The 16,904-nt window shown below is 35.3% G+C and overlaps 1 protein-coding gene across 5 annotated transcripts in view; it reads right to left on the bottom strand.

Moving 5' to 3' along the window:
* The window catches only part of GPD2 (glycerol-3-phosphate dehydrogenase 2), a 146,345-nt gene that overhangs the window by 17,806 nt on the left and 111,635 nt on the right, over positions 1 to 16,904 (bottom strand). For all 5 annotated transcript variants that reach the window (XM_054477820.2, XM_054477819.2, XM_054477821.2 and 2 more), the window contains one exon: positions 10,876 to 11,069. In XM_054477820.2, the coding sequence (XP_054333795.1) occupies positions 10,876 to 11,069 (194 nt within the window). The remainder of the gene's footprint in view (positions 1 to 10,875; positions 11,070 to 16,904) is intronic.

Here is a 16,904-nt window from a genome sequence, read left to right as displayed (position 1 = left end):
AATACATCTTCCTATCTCTTCTCAGGGAAGACAAAGATCCTTATTAAATTAAACAAACCTGTAACAGGGTATTATATTTTCTCCCCTCATCAATACTACCCTCTTCCTGAGTGTTTACAGCAGGCCTACCACTGTGCAAAGCACTTGACATAGACATCTCATTTAATCTCACAAAGCCCTATAGCAGTGGTTATTATTCTTCTCACCATACAGATCAGAAAACAGATGAATGCAAACGTTTAACAAACCAAGTTGGGCAACAAACCTGGCCAAGGCAAATATCTTATATATGGTAAAACAGCATCAGACCCTTCTTCTTTCTGAGTTTAAGGTCCATATTCTTACCTCTTAAATTGTACTGTCTCTCAACTTCTGACAACTTCCATACTTTGCCTTTTTTCTTTTCTCATTCTATTATTTTTAGCACTGACACAGAAACAGGTATACTGGCTTCTCCCAGTAGGTACATTATACTTGAGTTATATTGTATGGAAGTTCTTCCAATACTCAAGATGCCATGAAAATATCTTTACTATCTCTGTCAAAATACAATGCCCAACTATACCCAGGCTGATTAAGTTTATCATTAGAATTAGACAACTGTTGAACAACACTCATTACTAATCTAAAAATGACTGAAGAGAGAAGGTGAGCTATGGTTCTAATCTATCATAGAGGTACAAGGGCAAGACCCAAGGGCAGAATTTTTGGAATCTGGCCCTCTTCATGTAGATCAGCTTCAGGAATGGCTTAGCTGTGGGAGCTGACTATGGGCACCAGACTGAAAGTTGCCTGATGATATAGACTACTGGGAAAATAATGCCTACCTGGTCCTGCTGCATTTATTGTGGTAAATCAGCTAATCCATCGCTGGATAACAGAAACATGAGTATAATTTTGCTTCAACTGTGACTTGGGGTCATGTGTGCCCTCCTTCTTCATCATACTCCCAGCAATTACCCATACTGATAAAAAATTGACTGTATATAGTCTTGAAAACTTCAAGATAATGGGAAAACTGGATCTCTACATGTGAAAGAATGAAGGTGGACCCTTATCTTATATCGTATACAAAAATTTACTCACAATGCATCAAAGACCTAAACATAAGAGCTAAAACTATAAAACTCAGAAGAAAACATATAAGAAGAGCTTTATGACACTAGATTTGTCAATAATTTCTTGGATGTGACATCAAAAGCACAGGCTACAAAAGAAAAAAATAGATAAAACACACTTCATCAATATCAAAAAGACACTATTAACAGAATGAAGAGGTACCTTATAGAATAGAGAAAATATCTGTAAATCATATACTGATAAGAATATATCATATATGCAGAACATATGAGAAATCCCTAAAATGCAACAACAAAAAGCAAACAACTTGAATTAAAAAATGAAAGAAAGACTTCAATAAATATTTCCCCAAAAAAGATATACAAATGCCCAATAAGCACATTAAAAGATAGTAAACATCACTAATGATTCGGGAAATGTAAATGAAAACCACAATGAGATACCACTTCACACCCATTAAAATGGACATTATCAAACAAAAACAAAACGAAACAGAAAATAACAAATACTGGTGAAGATGTGGAGAAATTGAACCCCCTGTACACTGCTGGTTAGAAGGTAAAATGGTGCAGCTACTATCAAATATGTATGGCGATTCCTCAAAAATTAAACACTTAGAATTACCATAAGATCTAGCAATTACACTTCTGGGTATATACTCCAAAGAAATGGAGCAGAGAAAAGTTTTACAGCCTTGTTCATAGCATTATTAACAATAGCCAAAAGGTGGAAGCAAACCAAGTGTCCATCAACAGATGAATAAACAAAATGTAACATACACTTACAACGAACTATCATCTAGCCTTAAAAAGGAAGAAAATTCTGACACATGCAACATGGATGAACCTTGAAGACATTGTGCTAAATGAATAATCCAGCCACAAGAGGAAAAATATTGTACAATTGCACTTATATGAGGTACTTGGCATACTCAAACTCATAGGAGCAGAAAGCAGAATGGTTGCTGCCAAGGGGTTGGGAGAGGGGGAATAAGGGTTAGTACTGAATGGTTACAGAACTTCAGTTGAGGAAGACAAAAATGTTCTGGAGATGGAAGGTGGTGATGGTTGCATGACAATGTGAATGTACATAATGCCACAGAACTGTACACTTAAAAATGGTTAAAATGGTAAATTTTATATTCTGCATATTTAACCATAATCTAAAAATCAAGATAAAAGGATAAACTGATACAATTCAAGTCTCAAATTATGAAAGGGTTAAGGAAATATTTTACATAGAATACAGAAGTGTCAGGACTTTTATTAGCCTATACCATGTCCATGTTTTAGTTCAAATCCATAAATCCCACTCAAGGATCACAGTTTTGTGAGCAGAGGGCAGGGCTGGATTTCAGTTCCCACTCAATCCTTGGTCATGTGCCTTTGTACAGTAAACATCCTGTATATTTATATACACCACCACCTGAAAAGTAGTTAGGTATATATCTAGCAGACTTCGTGTGTAAAAAGTCACAAAGACTCCTTGAAATGATTGGAATAGTTCTTACTGAAGCAAAACAAAATAAAACAAAACCGTGCCTTACCAAGTATAAGCAAAACAAGCTATGTTGGATGACAGATAATTTCTCCATCTTGATCTAAAATGAATAATAGGTTTCTGCTCAAAATAAATTCAACTCAAGTTAATCTGGCATATTTTACTATAGATTCTTAAAGGCTACACTCTTGACATGACATAACTATAATCTGAAAGAATAGATACCCAACACTTCTACAGGATGTTTAATCAAACCCATAATCCAAACACTGTAACTGAAACACCAACATAATTAACTGGCGAGGAAAGCCTAAGCCTTCTCAGTCTTACTAATTGGAGACAATACAGGATCTCAATGCTGGGATTCCATCTCTAGCTCTCCCCCCTCTGACGTGTGCATTCTCTTAAATAGATTTAATCTGGATGGCTTCTGTGGAATGGGGATTAATTCCTGCTTTACACAATTTTACCAGTCATATAAAACCTCAAAACAAGTTGTAAAAAGTGTTTTAATCATTACCAAAAACCTAACTAGGAAATTACCACTATTTTCCATTAGGGTTCACATCACCTTCTGAGATAAAAATAAAACTTAGCAAACCCACTTACAACGTCATTGTGGTGACCCCACAGTCCCTCTGGTGTCCGTGAAATTCCTTAGGTAGCCACACTGATCAGGAATTTGGTTCCAACTCTTGAAGCTCTCTGACTAACTTTAAAGTTATTTGATGGAAAATTAGGCTTTGCAGAGTAAATTTGAGGCATATGCAAATAATCTGTGGCAAATGCCTTACCTTTTCTGTTATAACAGGCAGAAAAGCACATCTATGAAATTGTATTGTCTGAAACTGAAACATTCAAGTTTTTCATTCATCCAGGAATTCTATGTAAAACATTATCTATATTGATACCATTTTTAATACTCACTCCTGGAGTTGATACTCAAAAATAAAAAAGAGTTAAGAAAACATTCCGAGTCACAAAGAGTTCATAATGTGTTAAGAACTGTAATTTACTTTGCTTGACATCTTAGGATTCAGCTTTTTAGCCTGAGAATTATATCAGTTGAATGTTGGGAATAAATTTATTGAAAATAATACATTTAAGGATGATCAAATTTCCTTATTTAAAATATGAATTAGTCTTTATGGCCTACAGGATTTATACAGTATTAGACCAGAAGGTGGTTGGATCAGGTTACCTACAACAGTTCCCCTCCCAACCTGGAGATGTAATGGTTTTTATAGATGATTCAAAACTCTATTTGCCACTGAAGTATTAAGAGCTTATACCTCCTCACCACTCATTCAGTAATGACTGCTCAGGACCTTGGGTATAATCCATGTCTAAGGGGCACAGCACAGCTAAACATGTGAGACATTAATTCCAACTTCTTGAATAAAAGACAGCAACTGACAAAGCTAACAGGTTCCTCTCCATATCACCTATTTACCCACAGTGGAAATCTTGTACATTGTTAAACCCTAATGAAAGTTTTTTCAAGAAAGATTCAAGGTAGTAGATGCTAGTCTGAATAAAGTATCATTAGGATATCTATAAATTCTGCATGGTGCTGTTGCAGCCATGAGGTAACCACAGGGGAAACAACCTTAGGATGAAACCACCTTGGAGGATGGCAGAGTGAAGATAAATAAGAGTAAAGTATCTTAGACCCTGACAAATCATTAATCACCTCTTGAGGTTTGTTGTATCTGGAGTTCTTGTTTTACAAGATGATGAATTTCTTCATTTTACTTAACAAACAAAAAAACTCAAATTCAACGATTCTATTAAATTGAGTATGTCTTTCTCTAAGTGTATATTTAAACACCTCTAGATTCTCAAGATCGGCACTGTCCCACGGACTTTACTGCAGAGATGGAGACATTCTGTACATAGCTCCACGATCCAATTTGCTAGCCATTAGCAGCATGTGGTTATTAAGCGCTTGAAATGTGGTTCACCTGACTGAGCAACTGAATTTCAAATTTCAGTTAATTGTAACTAATTTAAATTTAAATAACTACAAGTAGCTAATGGCTATCATATAGCACAGAGCAGCTCTACAGTAAAAAGCCTCCAAGCAGTAGATCTCAGACTTGTCTGGTAGATTAAGCTAGTTATTTCTACTGGCCACCTTGCCTACATCTCCAATGGAGCATCCTTTCACTGAAATTGGACTGCACTTCCTTCGCTCATGAGAATAAAATAAAATCTGCTGTGATAGCTCCTAAACACTTTATTGTCATTCATGTCAATATGTACCATTTCCACCTTTCCTCCTCTCTTGCTAATTTCATAAATTCAAACAAATGAAACATATTTTCATTCAATTAAGTACTTCCACCCTCAAGTTCTCACCCAGAAACCAGTTCTACCATACAGGTTACAGTCAAGATTAATAAGTGACCATCACCCACTTTAACTGCCCATGGTATAACATGTGAAGAAAATAACATAACTCATGGCCTCTATGCTTTACAGCTCAAATTTTTTCTAGTTCTCATACTGCCAGGATAGCTTAACAAAATTTCATTATTGCTTCATCTCTTTCTCACCATGCTGAAAGTCTCCAGCAGTGTCAATTACAATATTTTTCAATACCCCAAATACTGTATCTAGTAAAGGGTCATATATAGTTATCAGTAAATATTAAGTGGAATATTAAAGCATTCTCTAAACTTTTTATATCAAACTGTAAGAGCTGGTATTACCAAAACCAAAGCAAGAACGCTTGGGCCTCTGAGATAATATGCTAGGCTTCATGTAGGTTTCTAGTGACTGTATATTGAACAACTGGATATTCCCTTCCAAATTACATGAATGCTTTTAAATAAAACAAGATGAAAGAAAAAAACTACTATTAAACAAAGTTGAGAAAAATCCATCATTAAAGACCACTTACTAGACTGGCTCACCTAGAGGGCACCCAGTTAATTTTTTCAGTGACAACTATAAAAGTACTTGGCAATATTAAAGTAAAATACTCTTACCATCATGTTTAAGAATCATTTGTATTACATTTCCAAAAAATAACTCATTCAGGTTTTAGTGTATGTAATATGTAAAGGGTAAAATATAAATAGAAAAGTTGAACAGACAATTTTCACGGCTAGTTGAAAAAATTAAGTATGATGTGATTATGTCAAACTATAATTCATATTTTTACTCTTATACTTGGCAAGATGTTTGTTTTAAAAATTAGTAGAAAATAAAGCCCACAGGAAGTGACAATTAAGAACTAAATGTGTGGTTTAGCTTCACATTAGTTATTTAGGCATACGTTTTGGGGTTTTTTTTCATGTTTGCCACTTTCAAAAAATAATCAATAAAAGCCATGTGAAAATATCTAAATGAACACAGGGGAAATAGTGTCAGAAATCAATACTTCTCTACCAGCATGTTTAACCTGCTGAAATGAAGTGTTAATCACAGAAATAAGATACCATATTACATTTATAAACTAATGAAACTAGAAAAAGCAAAGCATGTGACACTATAATTAAACAGCTGGAAGACATCCAAGCCTGTGTAAGTTGATAACCCTGGTACAATCTCTGGCAATGAAAAGGCAGGTCTGCAGTGAGTTGATATGGCCAGCTCAGCTGTTAATTGAATAACAGGCAATCTATAAACACTACTAATTGCCTATGTGAAAACCTGTGTACAAGTAGAGAAGCTGCCTAAAGAAGTACTCCAGGAAAAACTACATGGATAAAGCACTCAGCAAATCTTCTGTCTCTCTCAATCCTGTTAAGTCATAGCTTAGTTTTGTCACTGCATCCTTCTGATTAACCTCTACACAGCAGACTTGATGATACATTTTTCAAAAGATCATTTTTCTTCCTAACTCAATACGAAACGCAGAACTATCAATTACCCATTTCAGAAAAGAACAAACAAGTAATCTAGAAAATTCAGCCTGTGAATGGAAAGCTTTCTAAATTGTAAAAGAAGACATGGTCTTATTCCCAACAGGCAAAATGCTTTTCAGAATTGTTCCGACGCATTTTGCAGAAGTGTGGCAGCTGCTGTGAATAGCATGGAGTGTTAAGATTTGACACTTTTTTTTCTTAAGGATATAGCCATTTGGGGAGGCTCAGAAACTGTTGTTGGAATTTTACTTACCCATTTAATAAATCCTTTTAGAATGATTATTTCAACCCTGGCGAATGTAAAACATTTCAAAACTATTGCTCTAGGATCTAAATCAAACTTTATTTTTTAAATCTGTAAAGAAGACTGGCCCAAGGGATTAGTTATGAGACAGGAAACCTCCTCTAGTTTAACATTCAAATTCAAATAAGGTCAGTGCAGAGCAAAGGTCATTGTCATGCTAAAGGTATCTAGCAGCTTCCATGAAATGAATTGATAAGCTTACCACTCCCTAGTGCACACAGTATCCCATCAGGAAACCCAGAACCAACAATCAGAGTACTGCACAATATTTAGAAGCACAAGTATTAGAACCAGACTTACTTATACTCAAATTATGGCTCCAATACTAACTAGCTATAGGCAAAAAGCTTAGGCTGGGCGCGGTGGCTCACGCCTGTAATCCCAGCACTTTGGGAGTCCAAGGCGGGTGGATCACGAGGTCAGGAGTTCGAGACCAGCCTGACCAACATGGTGAAACACAGTCTGTATTAAAAATACAAAAATTACCCAGGTGTGGTGGCGCGTGCCTGTAATCCCAGCTACTCGGGAGGCTGAGGCAGGAGAATTGCTTGAACCCAGGAGGCGGAAGTTGCAGTGAGCCGAGATCACACCACTGCACACCAGCCTGAGCTACAGAGTGAGAATCCGTCTCAAAAGAGAAAAAAAAAAAAAAAAAAAAAAAGCTTAATGTCACTGGGCCTCAGTCTCTTCAACTAGAAAGTGGGACTTATTAAATAAATCTCATAAGGTTGTTAAGGAGGAATCAAAGATCTAACAGGTAATATGCTTGCTTAGCAGTGTCTCACATAAGAAGTGCTCAATAATAGGAAGTTTTTAAAAATGAGGCATATAACTATAAATATTAAAATATGTTTAACGGTAGCATGTAATTGAATAACTGAATGGTGGCTGAAGCTGAGCTTCTCTTTCACATTTCATCAGCCTAGAAGAGAATAGCAGCTTTCACCAAAATTCCTCGAGAAAAAATATGGATTTGACTGGCCTCACTTTAAGATATAGACATACTTCAGCTAATTGATACTCTTTATTAAGATCAAGCATAATTCCTCAAATATGAATATTTCAGTCAATTAGAAATAAGAATGAAAAGAAGCTATAAAGAATCACTGTTAATTATTTTTTGAAGAGTAAGTTTATAAGTAGAAAAGTTGTGACAGGTGCTGCACACAGGGAAATCAATAAAGTCTAGGAAAGGGCTGTCATTTCTGCTTTTTACCCTGGAGGACTCTTAATCTCAAGATGTCCCCAGATCACCAGGAGAAAGACCTGATCTGCAATGTTTAGATATTAATTTCAAACACTCTTATCAAACATCAGAATTAACAATAACTATTTGTTAGTTTCACCAATTCGCTGACTACAAAATGGTATGTTAATTGAAAAGACTTTTATGGACCAACCAGGTATGCCAAGTCTTCCATGTATTTATAGGTAGAACATAAGTGATCCAGTCTCCGTTAAAGCCCCACGCTCACTTCACGGGTAGAGATCCCCACCCACAATATGGGCACGGCAGCCTTCTGGAACCCACACCTGCTTCCAGCACATCCAGCTTCTTAGCAGGATAAGGAGTTACATTTCTCATCCTCGCTGCATTTGAACTTTAAGATTTTGGAAACTGTCAACATTGAGTTCTCTGCTCTTGAATTAATTTTATATCTTGCTCGAACAATCTAAACTTCCTGATCTTCAGGCCCAGATATAAACCCACTTTCAACAAATATTATATACAGATAAATTACAAATGAAGCAAGATTCATTAACAATAATGAATACGTTAAAATATAATCATAATCCAATGTTGAAGCTCCTCCTAGAACACAAAATGAAAAAAAAGTACCAAGCTAAAATTGTAATGCAGTTTCAGTATTTAAACATGGATGTTAAACAAGTCAAACTATTTTTCAAATACCATGTATGAGTGTGTATGTGTGTGAGTATAAACCTTAACCACACATGAATTTCAATATGTATTTAGTATATTTTATACTATTATTGCAGATATCCAAAGAGACTCTATTAAGAATGAAATTACATCCATTACTTTAGATTAAAAGCAATTAATACTATACAATATGGATTCGTCAATTAAACTAGGAGTCACCTGAACCATTTTTGAAGCAGTTTTGAAGCATTTTGTTTACAAATGCATGATCACATAACCAAAAAAAAATCCTTTAGGGAAAAAGGATACACAGATGCTGGTGAGTTGCATTCAGACTAACATAGTGCTTTTCCATGTCCTTCACTGACATCAACATTATAAGATTTCTGATATAAATATATGAAGATTATTTTTAATTGTAAACTTGTATACTTTAATATAGATTTTCAAATGGCTACCATATCAAAAACCATGAATCCATAACTAACTTATTTTAATTCAAAACAATCATGAGTAGCATACAAATAAGATAATCAAGATTTGTAGCTAAACACAAATAAAGAATCCTTACCCTCAAGGAGCTTCAAGTGAGAATACATCTTGGACTATTACCTATAATATAATGTTGTGATACACAAACGATATGACCAACATCCCACAGGAATACAAAGAATAGGTGGTTTCTCCAGTATAAAAATTTTGCCAAGATGAAGAGTTGGGGAAAAGGGTGGCCCAGAGCAAAGCTTCAACCTAAATTAGACATGAAGGTTCAACCTAATAAGACATGAAACCTAATAAAACAACATTCACCCTAATAAGACATGATTAGACCACAGAACACAGGGATGGGGAGTAGTTGAATACAAACATGCAAAGACCAGTTGTAAAAAGCCTTATGTTTCGGCCAGGCACGGTGGCTCACTCCTATAATCCCAGCATTTTGGGAGGCCGAGGCCGGTGGATCATAAGGTGAGGTGTTTGAGACCAACCTGGCCAACACAGTGAAACCCCGTCTCTACTAAAAAAAAAAAAAAAAAAAGTTAGCTGGGCGTGGTGGTAGGCACCTGTAATCCCAGCTACTTGGGAGGCTGAGGCAGGAGAATCGCTTGAACCTGGGAGGCAGAGATTGCAGTGAGCTGAGATCACACCATTGCACTCCAGCTTGGGTGACAGAGTGAGACTCCATCTCAAACAAAAGAAAACAAAACAAAACAAAAAGCTTTATGTTTCATGCAAGAGAATTTAGCATTTTTCCTAAAGTCAATGAGAAGATATCTAAAGTGCATATTTGTGCAGAGAAGTGATGATCAGAATTGTGTTTTAGAAAGAAAGTTCTGGTAGAAAGCTCAGACTGGAGACGGATAGAGACCTGACCTAAGGAGGCCATTGTGGGGCCAATGCAACTGTTCAAGTGAGAAATGGCACAGATGTGAACCAGGGCAACGAAGTGGCTGAGGGACCTGCCTGGTATTCAGAGTGAGCATAGATAGGCATTAGACTGGATATGGAAAGAGAAAGGATACCAAAAATAAGCACACCATTTCTAGTTTGAGTGACTAAATGCATGGTGAGACTCAACTGAGAGAGGAAATATAGAAGCACAATGCTGGGGAACTTCTGAGACTGGCCTGAATGAAAAAAAACAACAAAAAACTATATAAATCACCAAGGAAAATGGTCTGACAGTCAAGTTGAAATGCCCCAGTAAGAATAGGAAGGAAGTAAACTTTGGCTTTTTCCATTAAAATAAGTAACTTATCCTTCTTTGCTAAACCCACTGGTCAACATTATACTTTCCATGTAGTAACAGACCATTAAGCATCTTACAAATACAGTTCCAGCCTCTCATTTATTTGCTTAATTATTTCCTATTGATATCCTGCATCTGTAAATTAGACCTTCCTAAGCTGCAGAAATTAAACTGTTATGTACACGTTTCATCCTTTTCTGGAAGCACATGAGTGTTCAGAGCTAGAGGGGCTACTCTGATCTTGCCATTAGAAATTATCAGAAGAGGACTGCATAAGTTTCATGTAGGTATAGAAAGTAGAGGAGAAAAGGCAATTTCTCCCCATTATGTTAAAATTTGGCCCTCATAAATGTTCTAAGAGGCACAAGAGGACAAGTGTGAAGATGAGTCAGACTGGAAACATAGCATTTATCCAGTGAGAGCTGGAATGGCTTGGGAGATATGGACACAGAGAGACAAACTTAAAGGAATGCTTAGTTACCTTCAACATCACAACTCAGGTAATTACGCACTTCATTCAAAATGAAGTTGATATCTTCTTCTGAAGGAATTGGATGGTGTGTAACATCAGTTGGAGTATCAGTAGTGCCAGCGATTGTCATTTTTTGCCAGGGTAAGAAGAAAATAACTCGCCCATCACTGGTCGCTGGGTCAAGAAGTCCCATGCTCTCTGGGCTGAGATACAAAGAAGGATTATTTATTTCTGAAAATTCCAGAAGTTTAACATTAATCTGCATTCGAAAAACTATTTATTCATTAATTCTCAAATAAGCAAACAAAAAAGATATGAACTATTACTTGCACTTCCCCTACCCTAATCTAGAAACTCCTAAAAGGAAAAAATAACTTAGGTAACAAAACAGAATGAAACAAATGTGATGATAATAATATTCCACAGCAGAGCTACCCCTTCCCTCCCCACTTCAACAATGCAAGGCTAATTAAGAAAGTGGGCTTCAACTTCCAGCTGTTTGAGTTTCATACTCCTTGGACCATTCACATCAGATAATGTCAGCAGGATAAATGTCTATAATTTCCTTTATAATGGTAAATTAAGGATATGTCTTCAGCCTTTTTTCAAGAATAGCCAAAGTATTTTCCTGAGACATTTGACATTTCATTGCTCAGTAGAAATTCTCAGGAGTACATAAGAAAGTGAAGGGTCTACCTTTCTAGAAACTAAAATGTAATCACAAAGTTCTTTACTACTTTATGCCTAGATGAACTTGTGCCACTTCACCAAATATGAGATTTCCTACTTTATTTTGAGGTTACAAAAATCTCAAAAAGTGCATCTAGAAGAAAAGAGCTCCACTTTTTACTACTCCCTAAATAGCAATGTCCTAGGATAAGGTCAAACAGGAGAGGAACACTTTAGCAATGAAAATCTTTTACATAAAAGACACTAGTAGTGTACTATGCTAAATCAAGGTACAATGCTGCCTCTACTGAAAGACTATATAAAATCTCCCAAAACTATAGTCAAAAATATTTACTGATATTCACTATTCTAAAATCAAATAATAAAACCTATTTGAAAGAAGAGGCAACTGTAAACAAACATTAACAAAACCTATCATTTTGTTTTTAAATCACTAAAAGCTGATGTTTTATTTCATTCCTTAGCCATTCAAAGAAATTTGGAGATGTTGTCCAAAGAGTGAGAGGAATCTTAAAGTGTCCTATTCAAGTAGAATACTACAAATCTTCAGATAGCTGCTTCAATTTGACTGGATTCTTGTATCAAGCCAGTGTTACTGGTATTTTCTATAAATATGTTTTTAGCTTCTATTAATGTTATTTTTTAAGTAGGAAACATAATTCTATTTGGTTTGAAGAAATTTCAAGAAACTCCTCTTACACATAAATTTAAAAAGACATACAATCATATTTTCATCTTTATCATCATTCCCTTAACAATTTTTTAAAATGATTTATCCCAATGTGTAAAAATGAGAGGGTAACAACTGTTACCATTATTTAATAATAATAATAATAATAATTAATAATAATAATATTTTATATAAAAAAGAAACATATAGGCAGCTTAACTAATGTATCTCCTTTATTTAAACCACAAGGAGTATGAGTCTTTCTCTTTAAAAAACCCTAGGCCGCATGAAACGCTTGCCATGTCTACTCAGCCTTAGCAGAAAGAAGTCACTGTTCACAGCCTATCTGAAACACACTGGAGAGAGTGGGTAGAAGTTCTTCTACTTAGCTAATCCAAAAAGCACCCTGGAAGTCTGCAATCATTTAAACCTCAGCTCAGAGTCCCACCTTCACTCAGGGTTACTTAGAGAAAATAATTTTACTTTTACTCTAATATATTGAAAACTACAAATATCAAGTACTTTTGTTCTCTAAATATGATTATTTTTTCTTTATATTTATCATAAAACTATCTAAAAATCTCAGAAGAAACTAGTCACATGTTTTGTAAGTCTATTTTTTGATCCTGGATTGATATGCCCTTAGATTACATCAGTCACTTTGAGATTAGAAATGAGATTAGAACACTCAGAGTTCATTCTATTTGATAAACAGAACTATATTGAAACAAAAAAAAATTCCATATTCTAACAATTGATAAACAAATTACATGCTAACATGTTTTATATGACTATATCAAGGACCAGACATCATATGTTGTCTAAAATAATAAACCTGATAAATTTAATCATAAAATTATAATATTCATCAACCTAAAAAGGAAATACCATTAGAAATGCACAACTACTGAATCTTTTAAAAACTTTCAATGCAATAAAGTAGTTTAAAAGGTGAACATGATGGTTACCAACACACATGTAACTGGAACCTGTAGAGAATCAACTGCTTAAGTGAAGACATATGTGACAAACATAAAATTAACAAGCACAGAGGGAAGACAAAGCTATTAACGAATGGTATAAAAATTTAAGAATCCACTTGGAAATATCTTTCATCAGTTCTAAATTCCCTAATTCACACTTTCCCTTAGGGAAAAGTTTGTTTTCTCATGAAGGATTAATTTTGCAAGTTCACACTAAAGTTTGAGAATGGATATCAACTATAGCGATGTATACACAATGCAACAAGGCATAGGTCTTTTTTCAATATATATGATTCATTTGACATCAGGAGGAAAAGCTTGCTGCTAATTTATGTATGTGTCTAGGATTAAATGTAATGAATATTTTTCTCATGCAGACCATCACTTTCCTGAAGTGCCCTTAGTTAAACTGAAATCAATTTATTGTTAACTACTTAGCAATCAGTGTTAGAGCTAACAGTATGTACACACATTATACGAAAAAAATTGACCTCTTGTCAGTAGTAAAAAGCATCAGTAGGATAAACAGAGATGATTATTTTCATGTATTTCAGTCGTTGGTGTATTATCGTTGCTTTTGGAAGAGCATCTACACATAACTCTCATGGAAATTCCAGATTTGTTCTTAATATAAAGAGCAGCTTTAAAAATAATTTCTGTGTTGTGTTTTCCGAAATTAAAACAATTTTTCCTTCTTCCCCTCTTCCCCCAAAAAGCTGCTATCATGGTGTAAGATAATTCCACAACTGGAACATTAGTTAAGGTTACAACAAAATTAACAAATGCTATAAAGATACCTCTGAAAACAGCCCAAGAAGATACACTGCACATATGATTCCTTACTCTTCCTTTACCAGCCTACACGCAATAAATCACTGCTTACTGAACTCACTGCATTTCCAAATGGATCAGATTCTAACTGAAACATGCCTGGTTTTAAATTATCATTAGCCAGTTGTGGGGCAGCCCCAGAAGCTTTGGTTCATCCCTGAAGACCTAGTCAAAACTGTTGAATGACAGCTGCTAAGTATGATTGACTGATGATACCACAGAGTCATTTCAGTTTGGGATCTCCTAATATCACCCAAGAGAATGACTTGATAGGAAGAGGAAAACCACCCCTATGGGATGCCAGAAGTACAGTTGCCTCAAGGTCAGTCCTGAATGAGGGAATGAACTCTTAATCTAGGTCACAATCCAAAGAGAAGGGGCTCATCTGCAAGAGAGCCTGAATGGGAACTAGGCTGCAGACCATTCCTTCAAAGCTTCCAACAGGATGTGTAGTGGTTATAGCTCACAGTGCTAAAAATGGGGATATTAATTTCTCCCAACATAGAATGAGGTCACTTACTGCATCTTAGCCTGAGACAGACCTAGCTGTAACTAACACCTTCATGCTTCAGGAGACCTAAAGCTAATGCTGAATTTGTAGGATTCAGAATTTTTAAAATATTATTTCTGGGTAATATATACCTTTATTCTTAAAAGACACCAAATCTACTCTGTTACTAAGTGTATAAAGCATAATATAGAACAATATATGCGACATGACCACTTTCACATAAAATTTTTAACAGAATACACATTTGTGCTTGTAAAAACATGATTTTACGGAAGGAATTGGAAGAAGAGGTTATTAATTACCAGAGAAGAACTGGGGGACGGAACAAAAGGTAGGGGGAATAAGAGTCAGGCTTTCAATTTTCATTTTATTTCTATTTTTTTCTATGATGATTGAAATTTCTAGTTATGTACTTACACTATTCATTTATGTTTCTCTACAGGGGTTACATGGGCAATAAGTTGAAGAATCATGTTTTATTTTCATATTTTAAATTCTCTATATTAAAAAATCTCATAAATGTTACATTAAAGTTTTAATATAAATAAAGCAACAATCTCAATATAAGCAAGTTAACATAAAAAATTTAGGAGGATTCATTAAAAAAAAATTTACTGGGCACTATTACGTGCCAGACACTGTACCAATAGCTGGGGATACAGCACTCTATAAAACAGAGAAAAAATAATCCAAGGATCATTGTCAAACCTTATACCAGTTAGGTATTATCAACATATAAGGGGCCGGGCACAGTGGCTCACGCCTGTAATCCCAGCACTTTGGGAGGCGAGGCGGGCAGATCACTTGAGGCCAGGAGTTTGAGACCAGCCTGGCCAACATGGTGAAACCCTGTCTCTACTAAAAATATGAAAATTAGCTGGGTGTGGTGGCGGGCCAGCTACTCGGGAGGCTGAGGCAGGAGAATCACTTGAACTCGGGAGGCGGAGGTTGCAGTGGGCCAAGATGGTGCCACTGCACTCCAGCCTAGGTGACACAGCAAAACTTCATCTCAAAAAAAAAAAAAAGATATAAGGAACTAGAAGCTGAAAGAAGTAGCTTGCCCAGGCCACACAGCCCAAGGAAAAGTGATGAACAAACCCCAGAAGTCCTATAGCAAGGTATCACTTTAATTCTGCGTACAATCTCCTTGTCTCTACACTCTGAAGGAGCAGAATGTTTGCCCATTTTAATGAACGGAAAACTAAGGTTCACAAAATAAAATGGCTTGTCCCAAATTATTTAATTATTTAATGACAGAATTAACATAAGGCCTGTGGGGAATAATACGTGTCTTCTGACCTCATGGGATGATAGTGAAGAAAACATAAGGCACACAACACATGAGAATATGTTGAATCTAGTAAAAGCTAAACAAATATAAGACGTATGATGATTACGTCTACACTCCATTCTTAGAGATACTTAAAAACAAACAAAAACTCATAAACTAGCTGGCCTTAGATATTTTTAATCGAACACAAAAGCGTATACAATTGCATCTGGAACTAATGTTGAAAACTTCTCTATATACAAGAAACATATGGGACATTTACATATATTTATTTTTCTCCTTTTCATTTGAACTAAGCTTCTGGTTAACAGTTTTAAAAACTCAATTAGGTACCACTGCATACATTTCTATTATCTTAAGAGTGGTACCTTGATGTCTCCAGTCCAAAGTAAAAATCCTGAAGACTATTATTTCTCTCACATACGCATTTTGAAAACGCAAAGGAAACCTTGGAAGTTGGTGGATAAGAAATTCTCTTTAATGATTTTCTCAGAAGTATATCTGGTACCAATTAGGTGCATCTTAGACTCTTCAGGAAGATTTAGTTACCGGACAACCAACAACTAAAAAGGCAGCATGATCTATAGCATAGCAGGATAGCATTCTAGGAGAACAGAAGTATTAAACAAAATATCATAGGTTCTACACATCTACTTTATCAAATATTAAAAGCTGTATATTCCCTTTATGGAAAATTATTAAAACATGGAAAGAAATAACTCTCACCCATAATCACATTACCTAGAAATAATCACCATTCACATTTAACATATTTCCTTCCAGTCTTTTTCTATATACATTGTTAGAACCTGCAGCACATAAAATATCAAGTCCTATACTCTAAATTAACACTGTATCATTAGTGTTTTCCTAGGGCATTAAAATTATTTATAATTATAATTCTTAATGACTATATAATATGCCCTTGTGTGGTTATGCCATAATTTATTTATCTATTACCCTAAGGTGAGGAACTGAAGTAGCTTCTAATATTTCTCAACTACAAACAATGCCATAATGAATACTGTTGCACATAAGTCATTATTTCATATAGAATTACTA

This window comes from Pongo pygmaeus, chromosome 11 (genome assembly GCF_028885625.2).
Source record: "Pongo pygmaeus isolate AG05252 chromosome 11, NHGRI_mPonPyg2-v2.0_pri, whole genome shotgun sequence".
Lineage (NCBI taxonomy): Eukaryota > Metazoa > Chordata > Mammalia > Primates > Hominidae > Pongo > Pongo pygmaeus.
The sequence above is the reverse complement of the archived record's forward strand: the minus strand, read 5'-3'. Positions and strand labels throughout refer to the sequence as shown.